Raw genomic sequence first — 26845 nt, 5'->3', positions numbered from 1 at the left:
TGAATTAGTCGGGCAGCAGAGTTTAGGATGGACTGGAGAGGTGCAAGGGTATTAGCAGGGAGGCCACAGAAAAAGATGTTGAAGTAGTCGAAGCTGGAGATAATCACACATCCTGCATCCTATAGTCCAGTGTCCATATGCACATCATACATATCCTCCATTCCATAGTCCAGTGCCCATATACCCATCAAATATCCTCCATCCCATAGTCTCATACCCATATACCCATAATACATATCCTCCATCCCATAGCCTAGTGCCCATATGCCCATCACACATCCTCCATCTCGTAGTCCCGTTCCCATATACCCATCATACAAATCCTCCATTTTATAGTCTAGTGCCCATATACCCATCACACATCCTCCATCCCATAGTCCTGTGCCCATATACCCATCACACATCCTCCATCCCATAGTCTCATACCCATATACCCATCATACACATCCTCCATCCCATAGCCTAGTGCCCATATACCCATCACACATCCTCCATCCCATAGTCCTGTGCCCATTTACCCATCACACATCCTCCATCCCATAGTCCCGAGCTGGGTGGCGCTGAGCAGGGAGTTCCTGGAGATGTGCTGTTATGTAACCTGGCAGTGCGGCTCTGTGTGCGGCCGCTGATGATACGATTTTCTACACCGGTAACAATAGAGCGCGTCAGTAATAGAGGAGGTGTAAAAGGAGAGGGTTTTCCTCCACCATTTACTAAAGGGGAGAAACCTCCTTACACCTCTAATTGAGGTCCGATATTAACTATTAACGCCGAACTTGGCTATTAACAATTAATATCCACTTAAAAATACCACAACGTTATCTATTCCTTATACTATACACTAACTAAGACAAAACCGTGTATCAATAAAGGATATTTATTACACACACACAAGTCTGCAGTATATAACATACATATATATTTATACTCAAGCTGGTGACTATAAATATATATATATATATACACTCACCGGCCACTTTATTAGGTACACCTGTCCAACTTCTTGTTAACACTTAATTTCTAATCAGCCAATCACATGGCGGCAACTCAGTGCATTTAGGCATGTAGACATGGTCAAGACAATCTCCTGCAGTTCAAACCGAGCATCAGTATGGGGAAGAAAGGTGATTTGAGTGCCTTTGAACGTGGCATGGTTGTTGGTGCCAGAAGGGCTGGTCTGAGTATTTCAGAAACTGCTGATCTACTGGGATTTTCACGCACAACCATCTCTAGGGTTTACAGAGAATGGTCCGAAAAAGAAAAAAAATCCAGTGAGCGGCAGTTCTGTGGGCGGAAATGCCTTGTTGATGCCAGAGGTCAGAGGAGAATGGGCAGACTGGTTCGAGCTGATAGAAAGGCAACAGTGACTCAAATCGCCACCCGTTACAACCAAGGTAGGGCTAAGAGCATCTCTGAATGCACAGTGCGTCGAACTTTGAGGCAGATGGGCTACAGCAGCAGAAGACCACACCGGGTACCACTCCTTTCAGCTAAGAACAGGAAACTGAGGCTACAATTTGTACAAGCTCATCGAAATTGGACAGTAGAAGATTGGAAAAACGTTGCTTGGTCTGATGAGTCTCGATTTCTGCTGCGACATTCGGATGGTAGGGTCAGAATTTGGCGTAAACCACATGAAAGCATGGATCCATCCTGCCTTGTATGGAGCATCTTTGGGATGTGCAGCCGACAAATCTGCGGCAACTGTGTGATGCCATCATGTCAATATGGACCAAAATCTCTGAGGAATGCTTCCAGCACCTTGTTGAATCTATGCCACGAAGAATTGAGGCAGTTCTGAAGGCAACAGGGGGTCCAACCCGTTACTAGCATGGTGTACCTAATAAAGTGGCCGGTGAGTGTATATACACACAATATACAGATACTACAACTCTAATACAGTAATATCACTACTTTATGCAGTAATATAACAAAATCACACAGAAATGATCCACAATATCCAGTAATATCACAACTAACAGCCCGATTACCCAAATTACACATGCAATCTATAGCTTACTGACCCTAAGGAATAATAGGTTACAGGGCCTAGTAAGATAAGGGGATACAGAGTATACTTATCCACCATCCATGGTGATTCCAGGCAAAACAAGAGAGAGCCCTAAACACATGTGTTGTTTCTTTTATGTCCAACCAAGAAGAGGAGTGTCCAGCCCCAGGTGTGTGGGGATGAGGTCACGAGTCCATTGTCCACTAAGGTACACCTCCTCAGTGTTTTTCCAGCTCATGGCATCTTTGTTCTACAGCAGGCTGGAGGGGGTAGGGCTTTGCTCCATGTGGTATACATGTGGGGAAATATACCCAAAACATGCACTAAACATATCTCTATGTAAAGATGTACATTTTGGGGCATTTCCCTTCCTATTACAGGAGGTGATTCATTTCTGTCATGTGCTCTCTGCTCCTTTCTGGGGGGCAGACAATGGCTGGAGCTTATGTTCCCAGGGATGCTAGATTTCTCCCACCCGGTCAGTGTCTGCTAAGGTGTGGTGGAGTGGGAAAGCTGTTGCTCATAGCAACCAATCACAGCTCAGCTTTCATCTTTTAAACAGTTCTGGTGAAATGAAAGATGCTTAGTGATTGGTTGCTATGTGGAATGGGTGTGGCTTGATACATACATATATACATACATACATACATACATACATACATACATACACGCAGCTATATATATATATATATATATATATATATATATATATATATATATATATATATATATATATATATATATATATATATATACACACTCACCGGCCACTTTATTAGGTACACCTGTCCAACTTCTTGTTAACACTTAATTTCTAATCAGCCAATCACATGGCGGCAACTCAGTGCATTTAGGCATGTAGACATGGTCAAGACAATCTCCTGCAGTTCAAACCGAGCATCAGTATGGGGAAGAAAGGTGATTTGAGTGCCTTTGAACGTGGCATGGTTGTTGGTGCCAGAAGGGCTGGTCTGAGTATTTCAGAAACTGCTGATCTACTGGGATTTTCACGCACAACCATCTCTAGGGTTTACAGAGAATGGTCCGAAAAAGAAAAAAAATCCAGTGAGCGGCAGTTCTGTGGGCGGAAATGCCTTGTTGATGCCAGAGGTCAGAGGAGAATGGGCAGACTGGTTCGAGCTGATAGAAAGGCAACAGTGACTCAAATCGCCACCCGTTACAACCAAGGTAGGCCTAAGAGCATCTCTGAACGCACAGTGCGTCGAACTTTGAGGCAGATGGGCTACAGCAGCAGAAGACCACACCGGGTACCACTCCTTTCAGCTAAGAACAGGAAACTGAGGCTACAATTTGTACAAGCTCATCGAAATTGGACAGTAGAAGATTGGAAAAACGTTGCTTGGTCTGATGAGTCTCGATTTCTGCTGCGACATTCGGATGGTAGGGTCAGAATTTGGCGTAAACAACATGAAAGCATGGATCCATCCTGCCTTGTATGGAGCATCTTTGGGATGTGCAGCCGACAAATCTGCGGCAACTGTGTGATGCCATCATGTCAATATGGACCAAAATCTCTGAGGAATGCTTCCAGCACCTTGTTGAATCTATGCCACGAAGAATTGAGGCAGTTCTGAAGGCAAAAGGGGGTCCAACCCGTTACTAGCATGGTGTACCTAATAAAGTGGCCGGTGAGTGTATATATATATATATATATATATATATATATATATATATATATATATATATATATATATATATATATATATATATATATATATATATATTAGATAGATTTTTTTTCTTTACGTTGGAGGGCCCAATTCCAGATGTTGCTGTCGGACCTGTGATTTCTATCTCCTCCACTGTGCACAGGATAATAGAGTATAATAAAGTAGTTATGGACGAGACTTAACTAACATTTTGCAGTGACTCTGCTTTCCATATAGTGACTGATATTTCTTGTTGCTGAAACTATGATTTTTTTTCACTTTAAACCTTTTTTAAACCCCTCTGATCAGTGCGATCATACAACATACGAGCCTCTGATGGCTCCGGTGATGCCCTGTACTACTGTAGTGCCGTGTATCATCACTGCCTGTCAGTGTAATACTAACTGCCCCATACACAGGGCCGTATTTGCCACTAGGCACTTGAGGGCACGTGCCTAGGGCGGGGCCATGCGGAGGGGGCGGCACCTGAGCAGGTGTGTGTGCTTTTTTTTTTTTTTTGTAAAGTCCGGTCCGGCCGGGGTCACCTTAAGGCTTAAGCCCCCCCCTCGCCGCCGGCGCCACCACCGCCGCCCCCCCGCCGCTGCCTCCTTGCCCATACACAGTATGATTGATGCATATTCTGCTCTCAGTGACTGCACCCTCGCTGTGTGAGCAGTCACATGGTACCGCTGATTAAGGTCATGAATATGCATGCATATTCATGACCTTAAATGAGCGGTACCACCTGACCGCTCATACAGGACGACGAGGGTGCTGCGCCGGGACAGAGCACAGAGGTGGAGGATCCCGTTCTTCTGCGCGCCGTGCGCGGTGTGAGGTGACAGCCAGGTGAGTATGATGACAGCAAGGGACGGGGGAGCCGGGGAGGATGAAGGAGGAGGATCGGGGAGCCCGGCAGGCGGCAGCCACAAGATAGATGGGGAGCGGCGGGGCAGGCAGCCGATGAGCCACGCATGGGGGGGGGGGGGATGGGAGATGACGAGCCAGAGTCACCAATGCCACCATGCATACAGGGAGGGAGGGGGAGATGAGCCACGCATACAGGGGGGGATGGGAGATGAGCCTGAGCCACCCCTGCATACACGGAGGGGGAGATGAGCCACGCATACAGGGGGGATGGGAGATGAGCCAGAGCCACCATGCATACAGGGAGGGAGGGGGAGATGAGCCACGCATACAGGGGGGATGGGAGATGAGCCAGAGCCACCATGCATACAGGGAGGGAGGGGGAGATGAGCCACGCATACAGGGGGGGATGGGAGATGAGCCTGAGCCACCCCTGCATACACGGAGGGGGAGATGAGCCACGCATACAGGGGGGATGGGAGATGAGCCAGAGCCACCATGCATACAGGGAGGGAGGGGGAGATGAGCCACGCATACAGGGGGGGATGGGAGATGAGCCTGAGCTACCCCTGCATACATGGAGGGGGAGATGAGCCACGCATATAGGGGGGATGGGAGATGAGCCTGAGCCACCCCTGCATACACGGAGGGGGAGAAGAGCCACGCATACAGGGGGGGATGGGAGATGAGCCACAGCCACCCATGCATACAGGGAGGGAGGGGGGATGAGCCACGCATAGGGGGGATGGGAGATGAGCCAGCCACCCTTGCATACAGGGAGGGAGGGGGAGATGAGCCACGGATACAGCCAGGGAGGGGGAGATGAGCCACGCATACAGCCTACGGGGGGATGGGAGATGATGAGCCTTAGCCACCCATGCATACAGGGAGGGGGAGATGAGCCACGCATACAGGGGGGGATGGGAGATGAGCCTGAGCCACCCATGCATACAGAGAGGGAGGGGGAGATGAGCCACGCATACAGGATGGGAGGGGGGGTGGGCCATTATACAGTATGCATGTAGCATCATATGTGGCCCTTATAAAGTATGGAGCATCATGTGGGGCCATTATACAGTATTGAACATCATGTGGGGTCATTATACAGTATGGAGCATCATGTGTGGCCATTATAAAGTATGGAGCATCATGTGCGGCCATTATACAGTATTGAACATCATGTGGGGTCATTATACAGTATGGAGCATCGTGTGTGGCCATTATACAGCATTGAGCATCATGTGTGGCAATTATACAGTATTGAGCATCATGTGGAGTCATTATACAGTATGGAGCACTGTGTGGCCATTATACAGTATGGAGCATCATGTGTGGCCATTATACAGTATGGAGCATCGTGTCTGGCCATTATACAGTATTGAGCATCGTGTCTGGCTATTATACAGTATTGAGCATCATGTGCGGCCATTATACAGTATTGAGCATCATGTGGGGCCATTATACAGTATTGAACATCATGAGGGGTCATTATACAGTATGGAGCATTGTGTGGCCATATTTTTTTTTGGGTTATAATTATTGTATATGAAACAGTGTGATCAGCAGTGCTAAATGGGTGTGGTTGGGACTTGGACATAGGTGTGACTAGTTGTGAAATGGGTGTGGTCAGAGGCATGGCCTAAAATTTGACGCGGCGCACTACTTTATGCCTCTTTCCCTTCAAGAGTTGGGAGGTATGGTACCGCATTTGCCAGATCACAGCAAGTGCCGCAAATCCCATAGGGAATGAATGAAGCCAAACGCAGTGTTGCCGTAAGTGATCCGTTACGCAGCAGATGCGAAAAAACTGCCCGATCTGCTGCAAAAGGCTATTTTCACAACAGTGATTCTTGACAAAGTCACTGCCGATGGTGTCATACTCACCAATGGGGGAGGCAGCGCTAAAAGTGCCTAGGGCAGCAGAAACTCTAAATACAGCCCTGCCCATACACATGAGATAAGAGTTGGCTGAATGGTCATTTGGCAGATGGATATCTCTCCCGACTCCCCCATACACACAAATATTAAGGTACCTTCACACGAAGCGACGCTGCAGCGATAGCGACAACGATGCCGATCGCTGCAGCGTCGCTGTTTGATCGCTGGGGAGCTGTCACACAGACCGCTCTCCAGCGACCAACGATGCCGAGGTTCCTGGGTAACCAGGGTAAACATCGGGTTGCTAAGCGCAGGGCCGCGCTTAGTAACCCGATGTTTACCCTGGTTACCAGCGTAAAAGTAAAAAAAACAAACAGTACATACTCACCTGCGCGTCCCCCAGCGTCTGCTTCCTGACACTGACTGAGCTCCGGCCCTAACAGCACAGCGGTGACGTCACCGCTGTGCTTTCACTTTCACTTTAGGGCCGGCGCTCAGCGAGGCCATGGCCCACTTATTTTCCAATACCAGCGAGCTATATTGAGCTATGGATTGCACTCTCCTGATATTAATAGATGTACTCTTACCCGGCATAAAACCAGTCTGGTCTGGGTGTATTATGTCTAATATTACCGTTTTTAACCTAGTGGCCAGGATTTTAGTAAAGATTTTGTAGTCCACGTTAACTAATGAAATGGGACGATATGATCCACATTTCAGAGGGTCCTTACCATCTTTTTTTTAAAACTATAATAGTTGCTTCATAATAGGAGTCTGGCAAGGAACCCCCTTCCCAGATGCCCTGGAATACTTTCAAAAGAATAGGCGCTAGAGTGTCTTGATATTTCTTATACAACTCTATGGGAAATCCATCCGGACCGGGTGCCTTCCCAGAAGCTAAATCTGCTATGGCCACATTTATCTCCTCAAGAGTAAAATCTGCGTCTAAGGAGGCCTGTTGTGTACGGCTCAGAGTAGGGAATTCTATGTCTGATAAATAATTTAAACAGTCTAAGGTGTCAAAATTCCCCCTGGAGCTGTATAGTTCTTTATAAAAGTCATGAAAGCAATGAAGTACGTCATCTGTCGTGGTAGTTATTGAACCATCTGGTTTCTGAATCCTAAGTATAGTATTAGATTTGCAATGCTGGCGCACCATAAATGCTAGAAGTTTACTAGACTGGTTTCCTAGTTCAAAGTACGCCTGTCGAGTAAAAAACAGTTTGCGCTTAGATTTAGTGTCAGTGTATTGGCCATGCAGTCTATAAGAAAGTAACCATTCAGCTCTGTTTGCACTCGTTTGATTAGCTATAGCTATGTATGCTGCCTCCGAGTCTCTCAGTCGCCTCTCCATATCATTATCCTCCTGTGAGGTCCTACGTTTAATGTATGAGATTGTAGAGGATAGACAACTCCTCAGGTATGCTTTAAGGGTATCCCAAAAGACGTTAACCCCTTCACCCCCGGAGCTTTTTCCGTTTTCGTTTTTCGCTCCCCTCCTTCCCAGAGCCATAACTTTTTTATTTTTCCGTCAATTTGGCCATGTGAGGGCTTATTTTTTGCGGGACGAGTTGTACTTTTGAACGACATCATTGGTTTTAGCATGTCGTGTACTAGAAAACGGGAAAAAAATTCCAAGTGCAGTGAAATTGCAAAAAAAGTGCAATCCCACACTTGTTTTTTGCTTGCCTATTTTGCTAGGTTCACTAAATGCTAAAACTGACCTGCCATTATGATTCTCCAGGTCACTACGAGTTCATAGACACCTAACATGACTAGGTTATTTTTCACCTAAGTGGTGAAAAAAAATTCCAAACTTTGCAAAAAACAAAACAAAACAAAATTGCGCCATTTTCCGATACTCGTAGCGTCTCCATTTTTCGTGATCTGGGGTCAGGTGAGGGCTTATTTTTTGCGTGCCGAGCTGGCGTTTTTAATGATAGCATTTTGGTGTAGATACGTTCTTTTGATCGCCCGTTATTGCATTTTAATGCAATGTCGTGGCGACCAAAAAAACGTAAATCTGGCGTTTCGAATTTTTTTCTCATTACGCCATTTAGCGATCAGGTTAATGCTTTTTTTTTATTGATAGATCGGGCGATTCTGAACGCGGCGATACCAAATATGTGTAGGTTGGGTTTTTTTTTTATTGATTTATTTTGATTGGGGCGAAAGGGGGGTGATTTAAACTTTTATATTTTTTTTATTTTTTTCACATTTTTAAAAACTTTTTTTTTTTACTTTTGCCATGCTTCTATAGCCTCCATGGGAGGCTAGAAGCAGGCACAGAGCGATCGGCTCTGCTACATAACAGCGATCATCAGATCGCTGTTATGTAGCTCAAATGCAGGTGTGCTGTGAGCGCCGACCACAGGGGGGCGCTCACAGCCACCGGCAATCAGTAACCATAGAGGTCTCAAGGACCTCTATGGTTACAATGGAGGAGCATCGCCGACCCCCGATCATGTGACGGGGGTCGGCGATGCGCTCATATCCGGCCGCACGGCCGGATGCGGTAGTTAAATGCCGCTGTCTGCGTTTGACAGCGGCATTTAACTAGTTAATAGCGGCGGGTGATCGCGATTTCACCCGCCGCTATTGCGCGCACATGTCAGCTGTAAAAAACAGCTGACATGTCGCGACTTTGATGTGCGCTCACCGCCGGAGCGCACATCAAAGCGGGGGTCCCGACATGTGACGTACTATTCCGTCACATGTCGGGAAGGGGTATTATATGGTTCCGAGTGAGATGAAATAAAACAATTCAGTTGGTCTACAGTCCTGTCACTGGACTCTATCAGTTTCAGCCAAATGGATTTAACTTCCAGACTATATTGTTCCTCGTGTGGCCAAATCTAAGTTTAAGGATTACCGTGCTGTGATCTGAAATGCCCCTACTTCCATGTCTCACCTCACCCACTCATACCGCCAAGTTACTAGATCCGAAAATATAATCTAACCGAGACAACAAAGTACATCTAACAGATGAATAGCAGGTAAATTCCTTGACTTCTGGATGGTGCGTTCTCCATAAATCTACCCAACCAGTGCCCTCCATAAGTAGTGATAACCTAGAAGGAGAGGAAGTCTCTTCTGATACCATGTTGTCCAATCTAAGCCTATCCAGGCTAACATCCATTACCAAATTAAAATCTCCCATGCACATAACATGTGCGTCTGGATAACTTAAAGCAAAGCTTATCGCCTTTTTAAGAATTGACATGCCAGCCGGGGGGGGGATTATATATACACAATTATAACATAGTCTTTCCAATTCACCATCGCATGTATGAATATAAAGCGTCCTTCTGGATCTCTTCGAACCTCCCCAACCTCCCATCTAACATCTTTGTGAATTAATAAAGAAACCCCTCTGGAGTAACTAGTGTGGAATGCATGTACAGACCACTGCACCCAGGGCTTTTGCACATATCGAGCCGAATCCCTGGTCAGATGTGTTCCAACCAGAAGTATAAAATGGGGATGACAGCGGCGTATCTGTGAAAATACTTTCACTCTCTTTCTGAGTGTTCCAAGACCTCTCACATTCCAGGTCATACATGTAATATCAGATGCCATACCCTTTCATCCAGACATAGTATGCATCGTCACACCAAACACACTTCTTGCAATTAACGGAGAGAATCATGGCAGCAAATCCTATGAAAACAACAATTGACAAACTTTGAACAACAAGAAAAAACAAAAAACATTTCACAAGGGAGAAAAGTTTCCTACTCCTATCATCATCTAAAAAAGAGGGTACCATCTCTGAGCACAGAGTCCGGTAAAGGTGTTTTCTTGGACGTCAGCAGAAGGAGCTTCTTTTACCAAAAAGGAGAAGAAAAAAGTGAAAGAAAAAAAAACCCAGAATGAGGAAGTTCCATTTCTTATATACCCATATCTAGAGGCGGCAAGCAATTTTAGAATTTTTTCCCCCCTCCCCCACTCGCTCCCACACGGGACCGCATCCATTCCTCGGCCTCCGCTGGGGACGCAAAAAAAAAAAGAGCCCTCATAAACAACTCGAAGCCGAGCCGGATAAACCATTGAATAGAGAATATTCTTTTCTCTGAGTAGTTTCTTTATCTCCATGAATTGAGTTCGTTGTTTTTGGAGTTCCATTGAGAAATCAGGAAACAATGAAATAGTGGCATTATTAAATTTAATGGGGCTCTTTTGCCTTGCCATGCGAAGTATAGCATCCCTGTCTCTACAGTTAAGGATACGCGCCAAAAAGGGCCTCGGCCGAGCGCCCGGAGAAAGAGGCTTAGTAGGTACCCTGTGGGCCCTCTCCACCGAGAACGTTGAGGAGAATTCATCTCCTAGAGTATCTTTGAGCCATTTCTCCAAGAATTGCTCGGGCTGCTGACCTTCTGAGCGTTCGGGTAGCCCAATAATACGGATATTATTCCGACGCGGTCTGTTCTCTAAGTCATCCGCCTTCTGCTTCCAAGCATTTATAGAACCAGATACTTTGGTCAATTTGGCCTCCATAGGTATGGATTTGTCCTCCAGGATAGATACCCGTGATTCAACTTCCATAATCCGGCCACTCATGGTTTGCATATCTTGTCGGAGGCGTCCCACCTCGGAGTGTACTTCCTCTATCTTCCCAACAGGGATGTCCTAGTTAAGGATATAGCTTGCATCAGTTGCTCAGATGCCTGTTTTAAAGTTAAATCCTCCTGATCCTCCCCCTCCTCACTATCTGAAGTGTGATTTTTCCGTTGGCCTGGAGATTTGACCCCAGATGAATTGTCTTTATGTGGTCGTTGATTGTCCGCTGGGTCGGTTCGCGCATATTTTTTCAATTTATCAGCTGCACTCAAATTCCTTGAGCGGTGCATAGTGAATGTCTTAAGACCACGATTCGTGACACTTTAGTGGAATGCAGACAGAATTAGCCTAGCGTGCCACAGTTTACTTGTATAGCTCAATGCAGCTATGGAGCCTGCAGGCTCAGCAAAACAGTGCACTGTAAAGTCAGTAAATTGTTGCAATTATGGCCCCAGGGGAGAGGAGGGTCAGGGAAGCAACGCTAAAGGCCCCGTCTCACATAGCGATTTACCAACGATCACGACCAGCAATACGACCTGGCCGTGATCGTTGGTAAGTCGTTGTGTGGTCGCTGGGGAGCTGTCACACAGACAGCTCTCTCCAGTGACCAACGATCAGGGGAACGACTTCGGCATCGTTGAAACTGTCTTCAACGATGCCGAAGTCCCCCTGCAGCACCCGGGTAACCAGGGTAAACATCGGGTTACTAAGCGCAGGGCCGCGCTTAGTAACCCGATGTTTACCCTGGTTACCAAAAAAAACAAACAGTACATACTCACCATCTGATGTCCGTCAGGTCCCTCGCCGTCTGCTTCCTGCTCTGACTGAGTGCCGCCGTACAGTGAGAGCAGAGCGCAGCGGTGACGTCACTGCTGTGCTCTGCTCTCACTGTACGGCCGGATCTCAGTCAGAGCAGGAAGCAGACGGCAAGGGACCTGACGGACATCAGATGGTGAGTATGTACTGTTTTTTTTTTTTTTACATTTACGCTGGTAACCAGGGTAAACATTGGGTTACTAAGCGCGGCCCTGCGCTTAGTAACCCAATGTTTACCCTGGTTACCAGTGAAGACATCGCTGGATCGGTGTCACACACACCGATTCAGCGATGTCAGCGGGACCTCAACGACCAAAAAAAGGTCCAGGCCATTCCGACACGACCAGCGATCTCGCAGCAGGGGCCTGGTCGCTGGTACGTGTCACACATAGCGAGATCGCTACTGAGGTCGCTGTTGCGTCACAAAACTTGTGACTCAGCAGCGATCTCGCTAGCGATCTCGCTATGTGAGACGGGGCCTTAAGAACCAAAAGAGTCCAACATGCAGTATATCTCTATTCAATGCACTCTCTTCCTCTCTGCAGCGTAATGAGAGAGAACAGTAGCCCCAGCGATAAGAGACAACAGAAACTCAGCAGGGTGAGTTATAAGTTGGATCTCTAGCAGGTTTATCCTCGGTCCAGGCTGAGGGAGCAGAGGGGAGGAGCACAGATAATAATGCAGACGCTGGGAGCCGGCCAGTGTTTATGTAGTTAATGAGGGAGCACGGGGCCCGTCTCTCAGGGCACACACCGCACATTCCCCCTCTCGTACCTCCAGGATAGTGATGGGCAGTCCGGCTCTTTTTGGTGATCCGGCTCTCATGGCTCCGCTCACCAAAAAGAGTCGGCTCTTTCGGCTCGTGAACCGGCTCTTTTTGGATCCTAAATGGATCCCTATTGAATAGCTATTCAGGCGTCTGAAGCTCCACACACCTACCGCAGAAACTCCGCCCACTTCCTTTTAGCCAATTAAATTGAAGCGTGGGCGGGGTTTTGCTCAGGTGGGCAGAGTTACGCCTCCCGAAGTCCGGGATTTTTCGCCCAGTGAGAGCCATTCAGGGATTTTAGTGGTTCTCACTGGCGTGCCGTCTCCTATCATTCACAGCAGGGAGCCGGCTCTTTGTGTCGGCTCGTTCACGAACGACACATGACTACTCCAGGATTTCCAGCTAGTCCGTCCAGAGCCAAGCACCATCGCTCCGAGTCCCTCTCCTTCCAGGTGCACTGTTAGAAAATGGCTGCCGCCTTGTGCAGACACTGCTCTCCACCCGGGTATCTCCGGATTAAATCCAGCCGCGGCCGCGATACCGACCTCCTCAGAAGCCGGATGCCTCCAGTTGCCCAGGGGAGCCCAGCGATACCGGTACCAGATCTCTCTGGGTAATATAGCTGCGGGTTATGGTTCAGGATAATCGGAGCTCCAGCCAGGCACGTCTTTCCTGCTCCACTACATCGCCACGCCCCCCCACTTGAAGTGACTTTGAGGGGCCTATGTGACAGAAAATGCCCAAGAGTGACACCATTCTAAAAACTGCACCCCTCAAGGTACTCAAATCCACATTCAAGAAGTTTATTAACCCTTCAGGTGCTTCACAGGAATTTTTGGAATGTGGAACAAAAAAATGAACATTTAACTTTTTTCAGAAATTGGACCCAAAAAGTTGTTGTGCAATTTGCCCTGAGTACGCTGATACCCCATATGTGGGGGTAAACCACTGTTTGGGCGCATGACAGAGCTTGGAAGGGAAGGAGCGCTATTTTACTTTTTAATGCAAAATTGGTTGGAATTGAGATCGTACACCATGTCGCGTTTGGAGAGCCCACTGATGTGCTTAAACAGTGGAACCCCCCCCCCCCAAGTGACACCATTTTAGAAAGTAGACCCATTAAGTAACTTATCTAGATGTGTGGTGAGCACTTTCAAACCCCAATTGTTTCACTAAAGTTTATAATGTAGAGCCGTGAAAATTAAAAAATGCTTTTTTTTCCACAAAATGATCTTTTAGCCCCCAATTTTTTATTTTTCCTAGGGTAACAGGAGAAATTGGACCCAAAAAGTTGTTGTGAAATTTGTCCTCAGTATGCTGAAAGCCCATATGTTGGGAGGAACCACCGTTTGGGCGCATGGCAGAGCTAGGAAGGAAGGAGCACCGTTTTGGAATGCAGAGTTTGATGGAATGGTCTGTGGGCGTCACGTTGCGTTTGCAGAGCCCCTGATGTACCTAAACAGTAGAAACCCCCCACAATTGACCCCATATTGGAAACTGGACGCCCCAAGTAACATTTCTAGATGTGTTGTGAGAACATTAAACCCCCAAGTGTTTCACTAAAGTTTATAACAATTAGCCGTGAAAATTAAAAAAAAAATTCCATAAAAATGATTTTTTAGCCCCCAAATTTTTATTTTCACAAGGGTAACAGGAGACATTGGACTGCAAAAGTTGTTGTCCAATTTGTCCTGAGTATGCTGATACCCCATATGTGGGGGTGAACCACCGTTTGAACGCATGGCAGAGCTCGGAAAAGGAGAGCTGCTTTGGAATGCAGACTTTGATGGAATGGTCGGTGGGAGTCATGTTGGGTTTGCAGAGCCTCTGCTGTACCTAAACAGTAGAAACCCACCACGTGACCCTGTAATGGAAGCTAGACCCCCCCAAGGAACTTATCTAGATGTGTTGAGAAATTTAAACCCCCAAGTGTTTCACTAAAGTTTATAACGCAGAGCCGTGAAAATAAAAAAATAAAAAAATTCTCAAAAATTAATTTTTAGGCCCCCAATTTTTTTTTTCACAAGGGTAACAGCAGAAATTGGACTGCAAAAGTTGTTGTCCAATTGGTCCTGAGTACCCTGATACCCCATATGTGGGGGTAACCGCTGTTTGGGCGCACGGCAGAGCTCGGAAGGGAAGGAACACCGTTTTACTTTTTCAATGCAGAATTGGCTGGAATTGAACTTGGACGCCATGTCGCGTTTGGAGAGCCCCTGATGTGCCTAAACAGTGGAAACCCCCCAATTCTAACTCCACCCCTAACCCCAACACACCCCAAACCCTAATCATAACCCTAATCCCAACCCTAATCTCAACCATAAACATAATCCAAACCCTAAGTCCAACTCTAGCCCTAACCCAAGCTTTAGCCCCAACCCTAACCCTAACTTTAGCCCCAACCCCAACTTTAACCCTAACCATAACTTTAGCCCCAACCTTAACCCTAATGGGAATATGGAAATACATTTTTTTTATTTTATTATTTTTCCCTAACTAAGGGGGTGATAAAGGGGGGGTTTCATTTACTATTTATAGCGAGTTTTTATGGTTGGCAGCTGTCACACACTAAAAGACCCTTTTTATTGCAAAAAATAGTTTTTGCATCACCACATTTTGAGAGCTATAATTTATCCATATTTTGTAACACAGAGTCATGTGAGGTCTAGTTTTTTGCGGGACGGGTTGAAGTTTTTATTGGTACCATTTTTGAGCACATTACATTTTTTGATCGCTTTTTATTCCGATTTTTAAGAGGCAGAATAAACAAAAACCAGCAATTCCTGAATTTCTTTTAGGGGGGGTGTTTATACCGTTCCGCGTGTGGTAAAATTGATAAGGCAGGTTTATTCTTCGGGTCAATACGATTACAGCAATATCTCATATATATAATTTTGGTTTAATAGTTTTGGTGCTTTTACACAATAAATTAAAAATAATTATTTTTGCTTCGCTTTATTCTGAGAGCTCTAACTTTTTTAATTTTCCTCTGATGATGCTGTATTGCGGCTTGTTTTTGTGGAAGAAGATGACGTTTTCAGCGGTACCATTATTATTTACATCCATCTTTTTTATCGCGTTTTATTGCACTTTTTGTTCGGCGGTATGATGATAAAGCATTGTTTTTTGTCTCATATTCTTTTTTTACGGTGTTCACTGAAGGGGTTAACTAGTGGGATAGTTTTATAGAGCTGGTCGTTACGGACGCGGCGATGCCAAATATGTGTACTTCTATTGTTATCTTTTATTTACATAAATAATGGGTTTATTGGAAAAATATATATTTTTTTTCTTTATTTGAGGATTTTTTTTTTTTTTTTACTTTATAACATTGTCCCAGGGCGGGACATCACTATATAAAGTCAGATCGCTGATCTGACACTTTGCTTAGCACTAAACCAGATCAGCGCTCTGATAGGCGGTGTAGGAGGCTTGCTGGCACCTGCTCTCAGCAGGCGCCGACAAGCCACCTCAGTGAAGGACTCGGAAGGAGCCCCGCGGCCATTTTGGATCCGGTGTCTCTCATCGCGTTGTTCCGGTGGGAGTGCGCAGGGAGCTCCCTCCCTGCGCGATTGTTCTCGTTGCCACTGTCACTACTGACAGTGGCATCAGAGGGGATCGGCGCTAGCACCGATTGTGGGCATTGCTGCGGGGTGTCAGCTGTCTCATACAGCTGACACCTGCACACGATCGCTGCGGCGCTCACCGTGAGGCTGCGCGATCGTGCCGCCATACTATTACTGCGGTTTGTGGGAACGGCAATGTCTAATGGCAATGTCTAACATGTTAAAAATTATAAAATGTGTCTTCTGCTTTTTTCATTTTTTTTTCTTTTTACAAGAACTGTTGGAGCCAATTTTCTTTAGAAACATTTTAATATCTGTTTTTTTTTCTGGTGTTTTTCTTGTAATATAGGAAAGTCTAAGGCCAGAGATAAACCCCATAAATGACTGTACATGGAGACTTTGGGATCAGATCATTTCTGCCCGCGTTGATTGTGGATACAAAAAAGCTTGTATTACAGCCATAAACTTCTGTGTGTGAATCAGACCTGATATCTAACGTGATAGAAGATTACAGTGCGGGGAAGACGGGAAACCTTCATATAGAGGCCGGTGGGGATGGAGTCAGTGACCGACTCTGGACAGATCTGTTCCTAGAGCCGCAGTAGAAGATGGAGATGTCGTCCTCATCATGAAGTCGTTATTTCTCCTGTCACGTGTAATGAATATCTCCTGCAGTATTACTAATGCCGATTCCAGGGCCGGTAAATGAGACGAGAATTAGCGTTATGGAAGATGAGTCTATGAGGAACGTATTCAGCTGCCGACTCCGAGGAACAAACTATTGGTTGTCTGTGGCCTAAATATATAGGTTTTATTAGTAGATGTCAAGAAGGAAACTAAATACTGTAAAATAATAAATCTCCTCATATGTTTCCCTCATTATCTCCAGTAATTGTATTATTACACAGGATTCTTATGATGTTACATCGGCTCATCTTCTCATTCAGGTCTCTACAATATCGGATTTTCTCGGTGAAGATCTTCCACAAAAGAAAATTTTCCTGATTTCCCCATCAAAGATGGATATGGACAGAGACAAGATGGTGGAGAGGATATTACACCTCACCCTAGAGATCCTCTTCCAGCTTACTGGAGAGGTGAGAGATTCTGATGACGTCACATTACATCATTCTTATCTATGGGAATAACAGATGGACAGAACTGGAGAGGTGAGGACTCTGGAAATGTCTGTAGTGAGATTTATTAATGTGTCTCTCCATAACCAGGATTACACTGTAGTGAAGAAGACCTCTAGTGATCGCAGTCAGGACCCTGTGTCTGAGGGATGGGAAACACCCCTGAGCCCAATCACAGGGCCTCCACCTCACCCCCTGATCCATGAGGACATCAATGACCAGAAGATCCTAGAACTCACCTACAAGATGATTGAACTGCTGTCTGGAGAGGTGACACTGCTGGGAATGCTGGGACATTATACAGTAACGCTATGAAGGGATCGGGGGATGATGATATCATTGTATGTGTCAGGCTCCTATAAGGTGTCAGGATGTCGCTGTCTATTTCTCCATGGAGGAGTGGGAGTATTTAGAAGGACATAGAGATCTGTACAAGAACGTCATGATGGAGGTTCCCCAGCCCCTCACATCTTCAGGTAATAGACAGGACTAAATACACACGGCCTATAATTATCTGTATGTAAAAAATTAATTCACTCCCTGTATGTGTTTCCTCCAGATCTATCCAGTAAGAGGACAACACCAGAGAGATGTCCTGGTCCTCTTCTTCCACAAGACTGCAAGCAGGAAGATCCTGATGCTCCTCAGGACCATCAGGTAGATGGAGAGAAGGTGTCGGGAGATCTCCCCTATGATGTGTAGACACCAGTGAAGGTCTTGTGTTCAGTGTTGTTTTATCCACCAGTATTATATGATTTATACTTGTGTAATGAGAACGGTGGAGATGGCAGGATTAGAGCTGATCATAGATGTGACTTCTCCATCTGTCTGTGACTTTTACAATATTTGTTTCAGGGTGAAGATCTGACCCATATTAATACTACAGAGACATATGTGAGGGGTGATGAGTGGTGTAAAGAGGAGATTCCCACATATGACTACCCAGGTGAGTAGTAACCACTAAATGCAGAGAAGTCACAGATTCTTCTCAGTCCCCGGCTTTGACTGCTTTATCGGTGGTGTAGTCCGGCCGTATTACCATGATCACCATTTTGCCTCTAGACCACAACAATCTCCTCCACCCAAAACTGTTCAAATAACTTTGTTCTTTGAAAGCCCTTTTCTATAGAACGTACAATATGGTACATCCACCTACCCCCTGGGTTTAGGACACGCTGTTACCTGCCTAGATCTGTAAACTACAAAGCCAAATTATTATTATTATTTATTTATATAGCACCATTAATTCCACGGTGCTGTACATTAGACGGGGTTCCATCAAAATACAGATATCACTTACAGTAAACAAACTAACAATGGCAGACTGATTCAGAGGGGAGAGGACCCTGCCCTTGCAGGCTTATATTCTACAGGATGGTGGGAATGGAGACAATAGGTTGAGGGTTGCAGTGGCTCCGATGGTGTTGAGGTGGCCATGTGGTCATTACAGGTTGTAAGATTTCCTGAAGTGGTGGGTTTTCAGGTTCCTTTTGAAGGATCCAAATGTGGTGGATAACCGGATGTGTTGGGGCACAGAATTCCAGATGATGGAGGATATTCGGGAGAAGTCTTGGAGGTGATTGGGTGAGGAGCGAATAAGTGTGAAGGAGAGAAGGAGGTGTTGGGAGGAGCGGAGATTACGTGAGGGAAGACATTGAGAGATTAGTTTGGAGGAGAAAGGTTATGGATGGCTTTGTAGGTTGGTGTTAGTAGTTGAAACTGGATACGGTGGGAAATTGGGAGCCAGTGAAGGGATTTGCAAAGAGGGGAAGCAGGAGTGTAGCGAGGAGAGAGATTAGTCAGGCAGCAGAGTTTAGGACAGACTGGAGAGATGCGAGAGTGTTAGATGGTAGGCCACAGAGTAGGATTTTGCAATAGTCGAGGCGGGAGATGATTAGGGCATGCACAAGTGTAGCACCCCACTGCCGCAGGGCCGAGGGGTACCGGGCCTCTGAGTCTCTGTTCTGGGGTTGTCACGGTGGCTAGACCCGGTCCGTGACCCTGCTGAGGGGGCGTACAATGAAATGTGGTGGTATGGTGCGATGAAGTGCTGGTCGCAGTAAATAATGAGGACACCAGGTTGCAGTCTCTTTACCTCTTTACTGAAGGTTTCAAGGGGTCCAATCCAGGGCACTGTTAACCGGGCTGTCCGAGACCGGCCGGTCCGAAAGCACATCAGGAATTCCCTTTCCAGGTGGGGATCAGTGTCTACCTTCCAGTGCCTGTGTGTTGTAGTCCTTCCCTGCTGAGCACCCCGGGATAGTCCTCACAACTGCTATGTCTGTCTCTGATGTTCGTTCTCTCCGTCCCCCAGATAATATGGCTAGGACGCACCCGTATGACGGGTTAGGCCTGGAGTTCTTCCGGGACCCTAGAGTTGCCCCTCTCCCACAGCTGCCTCCGTTGTCTGCGTAGGTGTTTTAGTGAGACAGCCAACCTATAATTGGCTGTCCGGCCGTGGTTTGAAGTAATGCTTGTAGTCTCTTACTTGGCGTTCCGACCACCGACTGTTTGCTCCTCAGAAGGATGTTGCCTCGATCTTACAGCGCGACTCCTTCTGGTTCTATCACCTCTTTGCTGTATCCCCGTTGCTCACTGGTCTGTGCTATTCTTAGGAGTCTGCCAGGATCCCATCCCTGACAGGTCCTCTCACTAGCTCTTCCCAGTTACTTCTCCCTGTCTTCCTGTCCAACCCCCAGTTTTACCAGAGTGTGAGGAGTGGCCTATTAGATAGAACCACCCCCCCTGGTGGCCGGAGTGTGAAGTGTGGTGTGAGTGTTACCTGGTCAGGTGAACTCCTTTGGTGCAGTCAGACGTAACATCACTCCCCTTAGTGGCAGAGCGACATTACTGCAACGACCAGGACTCTGGGGCGCTGCACTCCCCCCCCCCCGGTTAAATCCAGTACTCCCGGACTGGGAAAACAAGAACAACAATACATGTTAACAGGAAACACACAACAATTTGAAGTATCATAAACAATTAAACATAACAGTGCTTCCCTTTATGGGAGGTGAGGACTTCTTGAACGTTGCGAAAGTTAGGTCATGCACAGTTTATGACTCTCAGTTCAGTAGTTAAAACAGCGGGGACCCCGGGTAAACAAAGGGGTCCCCTTTTAGAAGTTTTTGGACCAATTCACTGTCCATTACTCCGCTGTCCATTTTTTTAAAACCTGTAACAGAAGATATGCACACAAACATTTTCAACTAAATAGCAGCCCTCATTAATACCTCCAAGTTTTGTAGCGGAGGGGAGTTTGATTCTGAGTGCTGCGTGTGGACCTTCGCAGCGCAGGGGTCGCTATTGACCTAACAGGGCCCGCTATGCTTGCTACCGCTGGTGTAGTGCACTGCCTTCTGGCTACACTTCTAGTGAGTCTGGGTAGCACTGGCAGGCTAGAGCTCTCAGGGCTGCTGCTAGCAACAGTGGGTATGGCAGGCTCACCGATAGCAGAGGGAGGATTTGCCAGTTCAGCGGTCGGCACAGCATCTTCAGGTAGGGCTTGTTGAGGTTGTGGGGCCGGATGGTCTGGTACTACCATTGTTTCTGGTGGGTCCGGCTGTTGGAACGTTAGAACAGGTACCACGATGGCGTGATTTATCTGAGTCCAGGACTGGGGAAAGTCACCAAGGACAGTATGGATCATCTTCTCTTCTTCCACAGGTGGGGAGATTCCTGGAGCCGTTTCCCTCTCTCTCAATTTATCAGGGCAGATCTTAAGGTGATCCCTTGATATCGCTGTCGAGGTCTCCCCTCCGTCCTTGCTGATGAGACAGACCTTCGTGTTGTCGAAATCAGATGGCAGGATGGTATACGGTTCCGCTTCCCATTGGTCATCGAGCTTGTGTAGTCTCCTCTTTCGTTTGAGTACTTGCTCACCAGGTGACAGGGGAATCGCAGGAGCGTGCTGGTTGTAGTCCCTTTCTTGTTTTTGCCTAGCCTGGGCGAGACTTCTTTCTACGCACTCCTGTACTTTGCGGTACCTTTGCTGCCTTTCTACATCCCAATCTGCATCCGGCGAGGTATCTTCGGGGACTAGGACCCCCATGTCCAGATCAACGGGTAACTGGCTAGACCTTCCTCGCATCAGGTAAGCTGGAGTGCAGTTGGTAGAATTTACTGGAATGTGATTGTATATATCCACCAAGTCAGGCAACTTTGTCGGCCACAGGTTCCGTTCCTCTACGGGCAAGGTCTTCAATAAGTCGATCACCACTTGGTTCATCTTTTCACACATCCCATTGGTTTGAGGGTGGTACGGTGTGGTTCTGATCTTCTTACACCCGTACAGTTGGCAGAACTCTTGGAACACTTCTGCTTCGAAGGCTGGTCCCTGATCGGTCAGTACCTTCTCCGGGTAGCCATGAGGCCTACAAAAGTACTGCTGGAAGGCCTTGGCGGCAGTCCTGGCCGTTAGGTCCTTGACAGGTACAACCACCAAAAATCTGGAGTAGTGATCTACAATGGTAAGAGCGTAGATATAGCCTGACCGGCTAGGTGTCAGCTTCACATGATCCAGCGCGACCAGTTCGAGCAGCCGTTTGGTGATGATAGGCCGCAGGGGAGCCCGTTGGCTGTCACGGTCCTTCCTGCGTAGGCTACACGGACCGCACTCCCGACACCACTTCTCAATGGCTCTCTTCATGCCAATCCAATAGAACCTCCCTCGGAGCAGCCTCTCTAGCTTCCTCCATCCGAAGTGTCCGGCTCCATCGTGGTAGGCTCCCAGAACCATGGGCGCATCCCGCCTCGGTACCACTATCTGCCACACCAATTCATGAGTACGTGGGTCGATGTTCCTCCGGCACAGCTTGCCATCATGGATAAACAGTTTGCTTCTCCCCTGCCACAGCTGTTGGGTCTCCTGTGGATCATCTGGGCCGGGATGCAACCCTGCCTGCATCAAGAGCTCTTTCACCCGACGGACCGCGGGGTCACCATCCTGGGTTTCCGCCAACCCGTGGTGGGGCAGGGGGTTCAGCGTGGCATCCGGTTGGTTTTTGTGCCTGTTCCTCACATGATGGGCGTTCTGAGTGGCTTTAGGGTGATGGAATGCAGGTAGCTCCACCTCTTCAAGTGCCTCCGGGTCTTCCTCTGCTTCCGGCAAATTGGGCATTCGAGACAAGGCATCAGCATTTGCATTCTTGTGTCCTGCCCGGTACTTGATGGTGAAGTTGTAGTTGGACAGCCGGGCCATCCACCGCTGTTCCAAGGCCCCGAGCTTGGCGGTGTCCAGATGTGTTAACGGATTGTTATCCGTGAAGACAGTGAATTTCGCTGAGGCCAGGTAATGTTTGAACCTCTCTGTCACGGCCCAGACGATGGCAAGGAATTCCAGCTTAAAGGAACTGTAGTTGTCAGGGTTCCTTTCCGTGGGACGAAGTTTCCTGCTGGCGTAAGCGATTACCCTCTCCTTGCCTTTCTGGACCTGGGACAGCACGGCTCCCAATCCTACATTGCTGGCATCCGTGTACAGCACAAACGGTTGGTCGTATTCGGGGTAGGCCAGTACCTCTTCTCCCGTCAGTGCCGACTTCAAGCAAGTGAAGGATCCTTCCAGCCCCTCGTTCCAATCAAATGGGGTGTTCTTCCCCTTGGTCTTCTTTAATTGGCCCACCAACAGGTCTTGCAAGGGCGCGGCCTTCTTGGTGAAGTCCTTAATGAACCTCCGGTAATAGCCTACCAGCCCGAGGAATTGCCGGACTTCGTGGAGGTTGCTGGGCTTCGGCCAGTCCTGAATCACCGTGACCTTGTCGGGGTCTGGGGCCACTCCTTCAGCGCTCACCACATGGCCCAGGTACTGCACTTTAGGTTTCAGCAGATGACATTTGGACTGTTTCACTTTTAAGCCAAAGTTGGACAGGGCTTCAAACACTTCAGCCAGGTGTTTCAGATGGTCTTCGTAGGTCTTAGAGAAGACAATGACATCATCCAAATACAGCAGTACAGTTTCAAAGTTCTTGTGCCCCAGACAGCACTCCATCATCCTCTGGAACATCCCCGGGGCATTGCACAATCCGAAGGGCATGTAATTGAATTCGCAGAGACCCATCGGTGTCGTGAAGGCCGTCTTCTCTTTGTCCGCCTCCGCCACGGGAACCTGCCAGTACCCACTGGTGAGATCTAAGGTAGAGAAGTAGTTAGCAGATTTTAAGGCAGCCAGAGACTCCTCTACCCTGGGCAGTGGGTATGCGTCCTTATGTGTAATGCTATTCAACTGCCTGTAATCAACACACATCCTCATTGTACCATCCTTCTTTTTAACAAGGACTAATGGAGCTTCCCAGGGGCTACAACTGTCTCTCACCACCCCAGCCTCCTTCATTTCTCGCAACATGTCCTTGGCACACTGGTAATGAGCTGGGGGTACACGGCGGTATCTTTCTTTTATGGGTCGGTGATCTCCCATGGGGATGTGATGTTGGATCCCTTTCACCTGTCCAAAATCTAAGGGGTGTTTGCTGAATACCCACCCTGTAGGCCCCTTGCTTCTGATGGGATGGGGTAGAGTCAGTGCCCACATGCAATTCCTGACACCAGTCCTTCGAGTGCCCTGCAGAACTGTTGTCCTCCGCCACGTTTGACGGGACCAAGGGTTCAGGTGTCTGTATCACATTATTATTGACAGTGAACAGTTTGGCGAGCGTGGCATACTTGGTGTGGTGAACCTCTTCCTCCCCACAGTTGAGGACACGTACGGGCCTCCTCCCCTGGCGGACGTCGACCACCCCCCGAGCTGTCAGGATAGTAGGCCTATTGTCTGAATACACGGGTTCTACCAAGGCCTGGTAGTCTTTACCCCTGAGGCCTATGGCTGCCCGACACCATATTAACATCTCGCTCCTGGGGGGTACCGCGATGGGGTTTGAATCACTCACAGTGACACGACCAATCTCACCACCAGTCAGCTCTACCTGCTGTCTCTGCATCAGAGCTCTGATTTCTTTTTGCAGGGCACGTTGTTCACTGTGGCCAGCGGTTTCTGCTACCTGTTGCAACAAAACAATAACTTCTGCAAGACAATTTTCTATAACATTGGTACCGATAGTCATCATGGGATTACATTCTCGGTGGTCAATATCAACAATTACAATTCCTTGGGCTTTCAATTCCACCCGCCCCACTTTGATAGTGGCCTCTTTATACCCCACTTGTGGCAATGGCTGACCATTACTGGCTATTATGGTGAAATCGTCATCGGGGCCACGAGTAATATCGGTGTCCTCCCAATACCGTTTATAGAGTACATAAGGCATGGTCGTCACCTGAGAACCGGTGTCCAGCAAAGCATTCAGGGGGATGCCGTCAACCACTACAGGAAGAACTGGTCGCCCTCCAATGTATTTGGCTCTCCAATGCTGTGGGCCTGACCGTCCTACTCCGGGGGTTGGCCCTTTGCCCCAGGGGTTGCTCGTTTAAAGGACAGTACCTTGCAAGGTGGCCCACCTGATGATAGCAGCGGCAGATGGGTCGTCCACCCTGATGGAATCGATCGTCGGCCCGGCCTCTGGTCGGCGGAGTCCTCCTCTGTCGCATCCAAGGAACATCATCCGGTCTGGAGGCCAGCTGGATCTTCTCCTTGGGGGCCTCCTGTAGGGACTGCACCGTCCGGGCCAGGGCAGCAACGCTCTTGGTCAGCTCCTGCATCTGGAGGCGGAGTCCTGCAGGGGAGTCGTCTTCTAGACTCTGGGCATCGGCCTCGGCGGCGACTGGGACATCCGACGCCACCTCCTGGTGGTATATGATTGCGGGACGCCTGGGAGGTGCTGCACGGCTAGGCTGTCGCTCCTGCAATGCCTGGATAGCTTTATCCTTGAATTGCGCAAAAGTCAAGTCTGGATTGTGCATGGCCAGGAAGTACAATTGGCCCCTTTGGTGACTGCACAGGAGCCCCTCAATGAACCGCTGTTTCAGGAGTTTATCCTCATCCTGCATGCTGTCGGGGTCACTCTGCTTAATGGCCCGCATCGCCTCCTGGAGATTAAGGGCATAGTCCCGTAAGCTATCCTGCGGTCTCTGTTTGCATCCATAGAAAGTCAATTTAATTTCTGTAGCTGTACGGGTATCGAAGGTGGCTTTAAGCTTTGCAAAAACCTGCTGTGCTGTTCCCTTATCCGCGGCGGGCCAGGACTTCACTTCTCTCAGAGCCGCTCCAAAGAGTTGGTTTGTTATTATATGAACCTTCTGAGGCTCGGTCAGGGGATAGAACTCGAGCAGGCTGCAGAGCCCTTCTTTAAAGTCAGTGAAGGTATGTGACTCCCCGGAGTATCGCGGGAGCCAGGCCGCTCCGGGCAGGTATGGCATAGAGAAGGGCATTATGGCCTTTGTGGTAGCGGTGGTGTCCGACTGGCTGATGGGGGCAGCGGGCTCCGGGGTCGCCAGTGGTGGTATTAGGGCCGCGGCTTCGCCCGCTGCGGGAACCGGAGCTGCCCCTGCGTCCACGGCTGCGGCCGCCACCTCCTCTCCTCCCGACTCGGACATGGCTGTCCCTTCCTCCCACTAACCTGCTGGAGGTTGGAGTTCCTCTTCCGGGATTGGCGCCTGACCGCGCTTTCCGTTCCGCGCTTCTTTTGGCCGGTTCCGCCCACGACGCTAAGGCTTTTCCCTCCGTGCGCGGCAATGGCAAATTTGGGCGGTAAATGGCAATACACAGTCCTTGCAATAAAGTACAGTCCAAGCACAGTAAATCACAGTTCCAAGGCACACATGACCTGATTCTTCAGGCTTAAGTAGATCCTGTTCGTGACGCCAAGATTGTAGCGCCCCACTGCCGCAGGGCCGAGGGGTACCCGGTACCGGGCCTCTGAGTCTCTGTTCTGGGGTTGTCACGGTGGCTAGACCCGGTCCGTGACCCTGCTGAGGGGGCGTACAATGAAATGTGGTGGTATGGTGCGATGAAGTGCTGGTCGCAGTAAATAATGAGGACACCAGGTTGCAGTCTCTTTACCTCTTTACTGAAGGTTTCAAGGGGTCCAATCCAGGGCACTGTTAACCGGGCTGTCCGAGACCGGCCGGTCCGAAAGCACATCAGGAATTCCCTTTCCAGGTGGGGATCAGTGTCTACCTTCCAGTGCCTGTGTGTTGTAGTCCTTCCCTGCTGAGCACCCCGGGATAGTCCTCACAACTGCTATGTCTGTCTCTGATGTTCGTTCTCTCCGTCCCCCAGATAATATGGCTAGGACGCACCCGTATGACGCGGTAGGCCTGGAGTTCTTCCGGGACCCTAGAGTTGCCCCTCTCCCACAGCTGCCTCCGTTGTCTGCTTAGGTGTTTTAGTGAGACAGCCAACCTATAATTGGCTGTCCGGCCGTGGTTTGAAGTAATGCTTGTAGTCTCTTACTTGCTCGGCGTTCCGACCACCGACTGTTTGCTCCTCAGAAGGATGTTGCCTCAATCTTACAGCGCGACTCCTTCTGGTTCTATCACCTCTTTGCTGTATCCCCGTTGCTCACTGGTCTGTGCTATTCTTAGGAGTCTGCCAGGATTCCATCCCTGACAGGTCCTCTCACTAGCTCTTCCCAGTTACTTCTCCCTGTCTTCCTGTCCAACCCCCAGTTTTACCAGAGTGT

General features: G+C 48.2%; 1 protein-coding gene across 6 annotated transcripts in view; it reads left to right on the top strand.

The window, feature by feature from the left end:
• The window catches only part of LOC143767960 (uncharacterized), a 67450-nt gene that overhangs the window by 5142 nt on the left and 35463 nt on the right, over positions 1 to 26845 (top strand). For 3 of the 6 annotated variants that reach the window (XM_077256532.1, XM_077256530.1, XM_077256528.1), the window contains exons 2-6: positions 17085 to 17234; positions 17364 to 17543; positions 17626 to 17749; positions 17833 to 17930; positions 18129 to 18219. In XM_077256532.1, coding sequence (XP_077112647.1) covers positions 17085 to 17234; positions 17364 to 17543; positions 17626 to 17749; positions 17833 to 17930; positions 18129 to 18219 — 643 coding nt within the window. Of the gene's footprint in view, positions 1 to 16486; positions 16839 to 17084; positions 17235 to 17363; positions 17544 to 17625; positions 17750 to 17832; positions 17931 to 18128; positions 18220 to 26845 lie in introns of all 6 variants that reach the window. The other 3 variants (XM_077256529.1, XM_077256527.1, XM_077256531.1) reach the window with 2 other exon arrangements.

The sequence above is a fragment of the Ranitomeya variabilis genome, chromosome 4 (genome assembly GCF_051348905.1).
Source record: "Ranitomeya variabilis isolate aRanVar5 chromosome 4, aRanVar5.hap1, whole genome shotgun sequence".
Lineage (NCBI taxonomy): Eukaryota > Metazoa > Chordata > Amphibia > Anura > Dendrobatidae > Ranitomeya > Ranitomeya variabilis.
Note: the sequence above shows the minus strand (reverse complement) of the source record. Positions and strands in the feature narration are given on the sequence as shown.